We start from the raw sequence: 13007 nt of genomic DNA, 5'->3' as shown, positions 1-13007 counted from the left end.
AAGGAGTGAGCTGGGGCTTCAAATTTGGGGTTTCTTAACCTAGAGTCTATAGTCCACGGTAGTAGCCACCCATGGGCTTTGGGGTCTTGCACCCTCCTGACCCAGTAAGTAAAATTCTGAGCGTGGGCGCATACACGGAGCCAGACTCTGGAGCCAGGGGAGTCTGAATTGAAAAAGCATCATCTGTCACACTGCCAACTGTGGGAAAGGCATTGTACCTCTTGGTGCCCGGGTTCCCATTCTATAAAACTGGAATTCTACAACAGCAGCTTCATAGGCGTGTGAGGAGATGGCAGGAATGACAGATGAAGAATGTTCAGAACAGTAATTCCTATATGACATGAGAGCATAAAGACAGCACGGTAGAACCGTACAAGTGTTGTTTACAAAGGTTATTATCGTAGGGAGAGGAGCCACAGCTTTTACAGACTCCCCCTGTGTCTGAGGCTTCCCAAAGTGTAACAACATCCCAGATTGTCCACAAGGAGTGGGGACGGGGAAGTTACACCACGGGTAAGGGATTCATTTTCTCCCGAGCTTGAAGGAATAACCGAGTACCTGGCATTCACAGCACTGTTTGCAGGACATCCACGCACTGTGTATAAATAAAGCTCAACATGTCTATATAATGCTGGGCTAAAGCAAATGTTCGCACCAAAATCTGAGTAAACAGCAGTAGGCGCCAAAAGTTAAATAAATAAAAATGGATGGGAGGGAAGCTAGCTGTTTGCTATCTTACCTCCACTACCTCCAAGCAATTGTTTAACACCATAAAATGAGAAAAGACTTCCAGGATTGGATCTTAATGGTGGGACCCCCCAGACCGCCCACAATACAGGTGTCCATTAGGGGATGCTTTGGCCCTTGGTAAAAGGGAAATGTTCTGGGGCACCTGGATAGCTCAGTAGGTTAAGTGGCAGGCTGTTGGTTTCGGCTCAGGTCATGATCTCACGGTTCGTGGGTTCAAGCCCCGCACTGGGCTCCTGACGGTGAGGACCCTCCTTGGGATTCTTGCTCTGCCTCTCTCTCGGCCCCTCCCCTGCTCATGCGCTCTCTCAAACTAAATAAATAAACTTTAAAACTAACAAACAAAAAAGGGAAATGTTCTGGTCTGCAAGTGAAGAAACATGACCTCTAGTTTTAGAGTTCTAACTTCTCTGTAGGCACTAGCATTTATTTCTTCAAATATTTATCAAGTTATTATCAGGGAAGAAAAGGTAAGTAAATCAGACCTAGCTCTTGCCTCCATGGACGGTACATTTGGTGGAAAGGCAGGTCCTGGCAACTGAAATAACAGCAGAAGCAACCTAGCAAGTGGGACAAGTGGTAACAGATGAGAAGCCAACCCCAGAGAGGAGAAGGGGAGTGGGTATCTTCAAAGACTGATGAAATGACCTGAGCACAGACTTAAAGGAGCAACCTTGGGAAGTGCTGACGAGAGGAGAACACATCAAGGGAAAAGAAGCACATGCAAAGGTCCTGTGGTAATGGGAGTAAGTAAGAGGAAGCCAGGGTGGTTGGTGTCCAGAGAGCAGGGTGTGACACAGAGGCTAGGGAATGAGTCAGGGACAGTGAGCAGTCTGTCTTTACCCTCAGGAGAAATGGAAACTCCTTGATATGCTGAGAGAGAGACCAAGAAAGAAAGAGGGGGAGACAGAAAGACAGACACTATCAGATTTGGGAAATAAAACTATTCTGGCTACAAAGGAAGAAGGCCTGGGAAGGAAGCAACACTAGTTGGTAGGAACAAAAGTTGGGAGGTTACTGCACTCATCTGCTAAAGACAGACGGGACATGTTAGGTCGGTACGGTCTCAGACATCCAAGAGCTGTCAAGTCATGAGATTATCCTGGGTCTCAGTTAACTCACTGCTAAACTGAGCTAGATGAACAAAGTAGATCAGTTGACCATTTACTCGTACAAGATATGACAGATGTCAATGTAGCACAGAGTCCTGTGCCCTACAAAATAAAGGCGGGCTTCAAAAATGACCCTCAAAATTCAAAATTTACTCAAGTCTACCTGTGTAAAACAGCACTGGTCTTCCCACCAGGTAATTGGTGTGTAATTGGCTTCTGTCTTTCCCAAAACTAGTTTCTACCACCATGGCACAGGGGCTGGGACTGTGGAATTCAGAGAAAAGAAATGGAGCAGAGCGGATGTGACACAGAACTTGTAGTGTACCAAAGACAGACCCAGTGAAATTGCTCTGACTTGAATTCCAGAGTTCAGGCAAGACGGAATAGTAACAGGATGCAAGAACCCAAGAATTTGGACCTCTAAAATAGGAAAAATTTTATTTTTTTTAATTTATTAAGTCTTTATTTTAATTCCGGTTAGTTAACACACAGTTGTATTAGTTTCAGGTGTACAATATAGTGATTCGACACTTCCATACATTACTTACTATTCACCAGGATACGTGTGCTTTTAATCCCCATCACCTATTTCACCCATACCTCTCACCCACCTCTTCTATGGTAACCATCAGTGTGTTCTCTATAGTTAAGAGTCCATTTTTTTGTTTTGTCCCTTTGTTTCTTTGTTCACCTGTTTTGTTTCTAAGATTCCACATGAGTGAGATCACATGGATTGGTCTTTCTCTGACTTATTTCACTCAGCATTATACTCACTAGCTCTATCTGTGTTGTTGCAAATGACAAGACTGCATTCTTTTTTATGGCTGAGTAATATTCTGTTGTGTGCACACACACACACACACACACACACACACACAACACCTCTTTTTTATGCAATCATCTTTCGATGGACGTTTGGGCGGCTTCCATACTTTGGCTATTGTAATCTATCTACTTTGCTTAACTTAACAACCTTTTCTTGAATCCACCTAGGCCAGGCACTGTGGCATATCCAGACAAATAAGAAAGAATGTGGGCAAAGAAAAAACTACACAGTGAACACATATAAAGTGGGAAAATGGAAGTAAAAGCATGGTGATAAATGCTTTTCCTATCTGTCCTTGGTGTGGGAGGAAAGAAAAAGTAGAGAAACACCAAAAAGCCATTCTAATAGTTCAAATTCATAGGAGAACGTGGCTTATTAACATACATCAGAAGCACCGTCTAACTCTTAAATTCTGATCATTTAGCTTGAAGCTAACACTAGGAACAGCAAGATTATCTTGAAATGTTCTTGATGAATGCATTATCTATTCATTCTACAAAAATGAAAGAAAGGGAAATAACTTTAGATGAAATCAAATGAGAACTGGCACAATAGACAGTTATGGCTCCTCAGGAAGAAAAAGAGAGATGCTATCTGTCTTGCAAAGGTATTTTAGACAACTTTTGAGAAGTGGGCTACATACAACCAACTTGCTTTATTGATTATGCTGGATTGGATATATAGCCCTCTCAGGGGGCTAAGACTCATAAGAACATTAAAACTGTTTTATGGGAAAGTTACTGTCTGTACATAATAGGCTGCTTTAAATATTAACTTTCTATATTCATATTTTAATATCCAAAAGACAGTCTATTTTACAGGTAAGTGACCTGTAAATTTCCATCACAAAAAAATAAATTCTCTCTCCTGAATTTATTTTGTGGAAGAACTAAATTCAAAAAAAGACTTCTGGGGAATAAAAAAAAAAACATGTGTTGGTTAAAAATTAATGATGAAGGAAAAAGACATTTTTTCTTCATCTAGGTATTCAAGGTATGTATAAAATGAACAAGTAAAACAAAGAAAGACCATGTGGCTTATGGGGGGGCTTTTCTTTCATGAAGCTTATAATTTTTCTGATAATTATAGATTCACGTACAGTTGTAAGAAATAATACAGTGGTCCTGTGTCCCCTTTGTCCAGTTCCCCAAAATGGTAACAGCTTGCAAAACTGTAGTAAAATGACATCCATGTTTTTGTTTTTTATTTTGTAATTTTTATTATTTAAAAAAAAATTTTAAATGTTTATTTATTTTTGAGAAAGAAAGAGAGACAGGGCACAAGCAGGGAAAGGGCAGAGAGAGAGAGAGAGAGAGAGAGAGAGAGAGAGAGACACAGAATCCGAAGCAGGCTCCACACTCTGAGCTGTCAGCACAGAGTCTGACACAGGGCTCGAACCCACGAACTGTGAGATCATGACCTGAGCCGAAGTTGGAGGCTTAACCGACTGAGCCACCCTGGTGCCCCTGTTTTTTATTTTTAACAATTTTTTTGGAATGCCAGTAATTCACTCAGAAGCAAATGTTGCAGTTTAATAATAAAAAACAACTGTAGAGAAGCGTCCCATTTTCCCCGTTACATTAGCAAGTACATAGAAGAACAAATGATTTACTTCAAACTACAAGTTATTACACCCATGAACATACATCCATAAAACTTGTTGAGGCTTTTAAAAAATATTTAAGTCCAGGGCTCACTTTTGGAGAAGGTTGCAACAGGGGTCAGGACCTGGGCATTTTTAAAGCTCCTTAGGGAGTTTAGATGTTTCCTTCTGGTTGACTCTCTAATTTTAGGTTTACTAGGGAATTTTAGGTTTTCTAGGCCATGGTTTGGGGGTATGGGGAGCTTTTCTTACAGATTTACTAGGAGTAGTGAAGATCTTGGCCTCTCATTTTTGAGAGTCCTTTTTCCCCAATGAAGAATGTCATTGTTTCTCTACTTTTTCTTTGATTCTCGGCTTCTTCCCTGGGCCTTTTACCTGGGGTCTTGGGCTCTGCAGGTTTCAGGTCACCAAACAGGGGAAGGCCTTTCTCTTCTTCCCGTGAGCTCTTCTGGAACCAGAAGTGAATTTGGGAGACTTTCCTATGGCATGTTTTATATGTATGCTTTCTTTCTTGGAGTTTTGGTACCAGCAGAAGGATTTAATCTTCAGATGTTTCTGGTACTTTGTACTTATACTCTGCTGACCACTTTCTTCTCACACTCTGGATTCTCTTCCTTTTTGGGGTCCAGATCCCTTTGCTGGAATACCACTAGCTGTAGGTCCACTTCCTCTTTAGTTAGGGCTGATGATATGTGTGTTTTCGAAAACTGATGTTATCTGGGGTACCTGTCAGTACTATTCACAGTCAATACTTGCCCTTAATTTAGACGCACGGCACCCTGCACAGTACGTATACTGTTTTTCAGTTGAATTTATAAGATTCATGCATGGGAGATAAAGCAACTGATCTTCATTTCTCCAAAATACTGTAAAATTTATGAACTCATCTGGCATTTTAACAACTACAGAATGAAAGAAGTTTCTAGGTTTGTGCTTATGAAAAACAAACAAAAAAAAGAAGACAAAGAAAAAAGAAAATCAATAACACAAGAAGATTTCTGCACCCCTATTCCTAAACCACCATAAACTGAGAACAGAGAAACAATTCCATGTTCTTGTTTAACATTGCCTAGACGTGGTTGTCACTTTTTAAAAACCAGCCCTATGGAATCATCTTAAGATTATTTGAAATATGGCCAATCGAGGATGATGTCATGAATTTTACAGTAGTAAGTACAGTGTGAGAAGTAATGGGGATTTATTTCTGCTTCTCAGAAAGGCATGCTTCTTCTAGACTCTCTGAGACAGATGTGCTCGTATTTGGATGGCTGCGCTCTAAATTCAGGCGCGCGCACTCATGGATCTACAAGTTGTTGATGACTCTAGGAAGTCAGCACAGTGACAGAGATTGATAATCAGCTTCTGGAAGACCAAGGTCATGAATCAACGTGCATTGAGTGAACCCCACACTCATCTAAAACCTGTCATTGGTGATACGAAGCTGAAAGCTGTCACTGAAACGTGTTATCTTTGAAGAAGGCTGTCAAACGTTGCGAGTCAAGTAGAAAACCGTATCAGAGAGCCCAGCGAATTGCCTTTGGCAGGTGTCCGGAATGTGGCGCCGAGGTGGCACTCCACGCCAACAGCTGATAACAGCTAGTATGGCAACGCTCCCGTCCACCACACTCGGATGGTCGGAAGAGTTAATATTCCCATCGCGGTTCTCCAAACGTTACTCACACTTGAAATACAAAGCAGGACCACTGATAGAGAAATTCTGAATTGTAACAAAAAAGATATATTGTCTACATTGGAGGAGAGAAATGGGGGTGAAAAAGCATGTGTACAGATAACATTACCAGTCCCACATGTTTCCTGCGCAGCTATGCAAGTGGATGACTCAGGTGCAGGAGAGGGTAGCCTACCTACGCTAAGGCAAGAAGGACCACCGATTATGAGAACATTATGAAAAAGAGCCCAAAGCCAGGAATCACTGTGCTGACAAGTGAGAAGCAATTTACGAACAAATGAGGCCAACCCCAAACCATCAGCCATGAATAATCTCAGACAAATGCTGATTTGGAGAAAGAAAATGAATCCTCCCAAAGTTGTACATACAGCCACTTAGGTTAAAAGAAAAGACAACTCTGGTTTCATTCTTATCGTGGGTCAAAAAGGGCTGACAGTGAAGTCATTTTAGCTTAGCACTAGGGCTCTGGCCAGCCAAGGCTCTTGAAAGGGATTACTAAGAGTGGTTTGTAGTGATATCCTTGGTTACAAAGGGATCATTTCAAAAAGAAGGAAGAAAGAGAGAGAGCGTTTGTTTTAATCGTTGAAAGTTATAAGAGTTCAAAAATAAGATATGAAAAATATATTTAGTACCAGTAGAATCCCAGGTAGCATGAGGTAGAGATGTAATATAATAGCCCTGTGTTTATTTTTCAGATCAGGCAGTGGGGCACAGCAAAGCGTTCTCTAATTCCATGGACAATCTAAAACCGATAATGGCACAATGGTGATTAAGAGGGAGATAGCTCCTTGCATTAGCAATGGTGAAAATAGAATGTTTCATATTCATAAATTTCAAATGACAAGTGAGGGTGATTGTGTTAAAATGAAGCAAGAGACTAGAGTTGCTGACCTGATATACAAAAGAATGAGAAAGTGTTCCTCTGTGCTCTAATACAATAGGAAATATTAACACAGCAAAAACCCAAGGAAGGTAAGAACTTTATTTCCATTTGTGCATTCGGCACAGAGCTGCCCAAGAGAACTTTCTGCAGTGATAGCACACACTCTATCTGTGTTGCCTCAGCATGGTAACTGCTGCCCATATGTGGCTACTAAGTATTTGAAATGTGGCTAGCACAATACTACCCATGATCTTCAAATTCAAACTATGCTACAAAGCTATAATAATCAAAACAGTATGAAACAGGCATACAGACAGACACATAGACCAATGACCAGAATCTAGAACCCAGAAATAAGTCCACACATATACAATATACGATCAACTAATATTTGACATGAGAGCCAAGAACACTCAAAGGGAATGGATCTCTTCAATAAATGGTGCTGGGGAAACTAAAGGTTCATATGCAAAAGAATGAAGGTGGGCTCCTACCTTACATCACTCACAAAAAGTAACCTGAAATGAAATAAAGACATAAATCTAAGACCTGAAACCATAAAATTTCGGGAAGAAAATATGAGGAGAAAGCTCCCAGACATTGGTCTTAGCGATCTAAGGGATGATTTTCTGGACATAAGACCAAAAGCACAAACCACAAAAGCAAAAATAAAGAAGTGACATCACATTGAACTAAAAAGCTTCCTTCTCCACGCAAAAGAAATAATTAAAAAAATGAAAAGGCAATCCAATGAATATGAAAAAAAATCCGCAAACTACACATGTGATAAAGATTTCCATACCCAAGATACATAATGAACTCATGTAACTCATTAATAGCAAACAACAACTACAATAACAAAAAACAATAACCAAAACCCACTGAAAATAATCCAAAAAACCAAACAACTAAATAGCCCTGGTTAAAACTTGGCAAAAGACCATAAGCATTTTTCCAAAGATACACAAAGGGCCAAGAGGTATATGGAAAGGGCTGAACATCACTTATTATCAGGGAAATGCAAATCAAAACTACAATGAGATGTCACCTCACACTTGTTAGAATGCCTATTATCACGACGACAAGAGATAAAAAGTATTGATGAGGATGCACAGAAAAGGGACCCCTTGTGCACTCTTGATGGGAATGTAAATTGGTGCAGCTGCTATAGAAAAGAATACGGCAGTTCCTCAAAATACTAAAAATACAACTACCCAATGATCTAGCAATTCTACTTCTGGGTATGTATCTAAAGGAAATGAAATCATTATCTTGAAAATATATACGTACCCCCATGTTCACTGCAGCATTATTTACAATAGCCAAAACATGGAAACAACCTAAGTGTCCATCAATACATGAATGATTAAATAGAATATTACACACACACACACACACACACACACGCGTGTGCACACACAATGGAATACTATCCATAAAAAAGAATGAAATCCTGCCTTTTATGAGAATATGGATGGACCTCAAGGGCACTATACTCAGTCAAGTAAGTCAGAGGAAGACAAATACTGTATGTTCTCACTTATATATGGAATCTAAAAAAGCTGAACTTAGAGAAACAGTAGAATGGTGGTTGCCAGGGGCTGAAGATGTGGTAAATGGGAAGATGTGGTCAAAGGGTATAAACTTCCACTTTAAGAGAAGTAAGTCCTGGGGATGTATATCATGGTGACTAAGGTCAACAGTACTATATTGTGTATTTCACAGTTTCTAAGAAAGTATGTCTTAAATATTCTCACTAGAAGGAAGGAAGGAAGGAAGGAAGGAAGGAAGGAAGGAAGGAAGGAGAAGAAAGGAAAGAAGGAAAGGAGGAAAGAAGGAAAGGAGGAAAGAGAGAAGGAGGGAAGGAGAGTAGGAAAGAAAAAAGGAAGGAAGGGAGGGAGGGAACAAGGGTAGGAGAAAGGAAGGAAGGAGGGAGGGAGGGAAGGAAAAGAAGGGACAATGTGAGGTGATAGGAATATTAATGAACCTAATTACAGTAATTACTTGGCAATATATGCATGTATCAAATCATCACATTGTATATATTAAACTTATATAATGTAATAAGTCAATTACTTCTCAATAAAGCCGGAAAAATAAAAGTAAAAAAATCAATAATAAAATAAAAAATAAGTCAAAAAATAAACAATAAATACAATAAAAGTCAAAAATAAATAAAATTCTCCCCACAAAAAACCCCACAAAGATCTGAATATGTATCCTCTACTTTCAAACACTGAACATGGACAACCTAATGAACTCAGGGGAAAAAAAAAAAGATATGTGGCTATTACAACAGAGGGAGTGAACTTTAATCTTATTTGCTTTTAATTAATTAATAGTTAAATTTAAAAAGCCACATGTGGCTAGTGGCCATCATCACGGATAGAGCAGATTTCTGAAAGTCCATTCTACACACTTTACAAATGTTGATTCACTTAATCCTTATGACTTTATGAGGTTGACAGTATTTTATTACGCACCTTTACTATACTTCTAAAATCTGAGGCACAGAGAGTGGTTAAGTAATTTGCCCAAAATCACACAGCTAGTAGAGCAAGTGGCTGGTTCTCACACCAAGAGCTGATCCCAAAGCTCTCATTCAGCTCTGTGTCCCCTATAGCAACATGCACTACCTAAGGAGCAAGTCATAGGTAAGGTAAATACTAGAGACATCCAAAAACATTTCACAGTATTTTGTGGACTAGTAAAAAAAAGACAGACTCTACCTGTTTTCCCTGTGTTTTTCATCCAGGTTTTGTTTGAAGACTCATTGTCAAAGCCATCAAGTTGCAGCTCCTGGTACTCTTCGCCAACCTGTGCATGCTGGTCTAAAATGTCTATGGGAGACTGATGACGGCCCCTGCAGCTAACGCTGGATGTGACCCAGTGCTCAGGACCATAGGCACCTGTTAAAAGAAAACAATACTTCAATCCTCATGGTTCAAGGATCAAGGGTGGAATGAACAGGAAGTAGGAAGCTAAGCATGATGTCTCTGAAGGTACATTTTCCCCCATGTGCCCACTCCAAAGATGTCAGTCCAGTGGAAACTATGGATCCAAGCCACTTGCTTGATGGGGTGAGAAGATTTAAGAAAGGAGATGTCCCTTAATACAGTTTTGTTTTGTTTGATTTGTAATCAAACATTTGCTAACTTTGTAATCAGATTAAGGAAGTTGAGCAGACGGGCTGTCAGAGTCGTTCACATTTTTAAGAAAATTTAAATAAGTTTCCCAAAATAAGCAAAGCATTGATTCACAAGAAAACACCTTAATCAGTTTAGCATATTTTGCTATCACCAACAGTGTAACAAACAACTTTCTTCTTAGCTCCCAGGAGTTTGTGAACTGGAAAAGGGAAAAATCAAAAATCAAAAGCAGTGTAACATGGGATGGGAGTCACTACAAAGAGGCAATAAGGCAGGGTTTTTAGGTTAATTGTGAAAGATTTTTTGGTTTGGCCTGATGTCAACTTGCATAGTCAGGTACTCCCTCTCCTTCCGAATCCCTCTCTGGCCTAGGAGACGGGTGTATAAAGGTGCCTTCAGACTGAATGCAGCACTCATATAAAGACAGGCTTCTTGGGGATACACGCAGCAGGAATAAAATGGAATGCAACTATAATGCCGAATCCTACTGGGTATCAATCAGGCACAGGCAGAGAAAACATACTGCACCTGCCTCTCTGCTATACTTGGACATGAAATGATCTGGGGGGGGGGGGGGGTGATATCTATTAAATCGATATCAAACAATTAAACCAGTATCTGAGACTGTTCTGTTCCCGGCCTTTACCCTTCTAGACACGATAAAGCAGGAGTGGCCTGTTGAATGGACACGTCTTTTGCTAGAAAGATGAAGATACATCTGTTCTTGAGAATCAGATATAAAATAAGTCTAAATCTTATAATTTTTAGGTTTCCCAATCAGTAAAGTATAATGTGTATACATACATACATACATGGATTCCAACCTAGGTTTTATAGCTTCAAATTTCTTCACGTATCAGATAGAAGAGGACAAACAGCCAAAGTGATTTTAAGAGACCAATCCACCCATGAACCAGTATTTTCACACCTCATTCTATACCTAGCTTTGTGTGATGGAGGAACAGAGACACCATAAGTCTCTCTCCTACTGAATAAAAGCCTACACATTTGTCCCCAACCCACTGCCATCCACCATGGGCCACGAATGTCCCCATCTCCCTATGTCTATACAGCTTACAGCTAATATAAACAATGGTACCATGAAAAAAGAGACAAAGAAAATCTTTTCACTCGTGGTCATGGAAGCTTCATGGCTGCAAAAGCAATTGAGGTGACTCCCTAAAAATGATCCCTATTCTTGCTGTCTGGCAAGTAACTTGGCTTCTTCCTATGCCTGGGTCATTTTCCCGAATTCTCATCCCAAACAGTAAGATAAAAGAGACTATCAGGAAGAACATGCTCACCGCTTGGCAAAGGTTTAGCAACCTCAGGGCACTTTTCAAAATCATTTACAAGTGTCATAAGGCTTTCTAGAAAAAGTTAACATCACCATTGTCTTTACTGTTGGACTTCTACTAACGGAAGACACATCAAGGGCTTTTCACTCCCGTTGTTTCACCTCTTGGTCAAATTCCCTAAGACTATGATGAGTCATAAAGGAACAGAGGGTGCATTTGCATATATTCTAGCCAAACTTCACTTTCATCTTGCAGCATTACATTTGAAGGAAAAAAGGAGGGGAAAGGGGACATAAGGAATGGCTCCAATTTTCCGATCCATTCTTTAAATATTCTTATAGGCGAATAAAGTGATTGTTGATGTGTCTCATGAGCCTATATGTTCAAATTATGGAAACTAATGTAATATTGTAAATGTGTGTGTGTGCAATGCCTTTTAGGATCTCACTAGTACAATAAAATTATACTCGGTGGGAAAAACGTGCACAGTAAAATAACTCCAAACACGTACAACTCCGAAGAAGAATGCAAGCCATCATTTGTAAATACAGACACCTGATCATTATCCTACTAATAAAGAAAAGTACTCTGCGACCTCTTAAAAGTACTTGCCATTCATATTAGTTCTCAAAACTTTCCAGACATGGGTGAAATATAATTTAGCACTCTATGAAAATATAATCAGGGTTTGTACCAGTGGGATCCATTTATTCACTGGTAACAATCTGAAGATTTAAGCCAACAACATGCTTGCTTTCACACTTCCACCCAATGTACATTCAAGTGCAAGTTTAATTGAAACTGATCTTCCACTTCGGATTTTAAATTAATTTTTCTTTGGAGTGCTTCATGCTCCAGACACCCTTGCCTTACAAAAACCCCTATGTCATTAGTGGAGGAAACAGAACACTTTTCCAAGCTCGGAGGTATTGATTACCTATTCTCACATTGAAGCACCATTACCATTCCACACTGGATAAACCTCTTCAGTGTTGAGACACTTTATAAAGGACTGAGAATTATATCATTAATCATTTGCAGCTGTACAATCTCACAGGAGTGAATGCTTTGTTTTTCAGAACTTGGGATAAACACTGTTGAGTAAAAAACATGACTCTAAATAAAGACTGTGGTTAACTTCAAACCTAGTTTTGGAGGCAAAAACCATCAGCAAGAAGCCTTCCGTCCTCAGGGATGACATTACCCCGCGGAAACAAGAAGGAAAAGTCATTTGCGCTTCAGTTTCCCCCTACTGACTCTTTCTTAGAATGAGCAGTTGGCAGTTAGATCCATTTTCAACAGCTCAGCAACTCTGACATGACAAACTAATGTACGAGGATACCTTCCTAAAAGGGGCAGGGTAGAGCACAGGGGTAGAAACTACAGGGCAGTTAGGCTGCCAAAAGAAACCCGCCATTCACCTGTTAAGAGTCTTGTAGGAATGAGTTATTTTTTAAAAATGTTTACTTATGTTTGAGAGAGACAAAGAGAGCATGAACAGAGGAGGGACAGAGAGAGTGCGAGAGAGAATCCCAAGCAGGCTCCACATTCAGTGCAGAGCCCGACGTGGGACTCAATCTCACAACCGTGAGATTTTTGACTTGAGCTGAAATCGAGAGTTGGACTCTCAACCGGCTGAACCACCCAGTTGCCCTTGGAGGAATCACACCTTAATGGAGACACACTGCCAACATATTTG

General features: G+C 40.0%; 1 protein-coding gene across 4 annotated transcripts in view; it reads right to left on the bottom strand.

Annotated features, from left to right (window-relative positions):
• Positions 1 to 13007, bottom strand: part of PTPRG (protein tyrosine phosphatase receptor type G) — a 712847-nt gene that overhangs the window by 291822 nt on the left and 408018 nt on the right. For all 4 annotated transcript variants that reach the window (XM_078442875.2, XM_078442876.2, XM_060631468.3 and 1 more), the window contains one exon: positions 9591 to 9770. In XM_078442875.2, the coding sequence (XP_078299001.1) occupies positions 9591 to 9770 (180 nt within the window). The remainder of the gene's footprint in view (positions 1 to 9590; positions 9771 to 13007) is intronic.

The sequence above is a fragment of the Panthera onca genome, chromosome A2 (genome assembly GCF_046562875.1).
Source record: "Panthera onca isolate mPanOnc1 chromosome A2, mPanOnc1 haplotype 2, whole genome shotgun sequence".
NCBI lineage: Eukaryota > Metazoa > Chordata > Mammalia > Carnivora > Felidae > Panthera > Panthera onca.
Note: the sequence above shows the minus strand (reverse complement) of the source record. Positions and strands in the feature narration are given on the sequence as shown.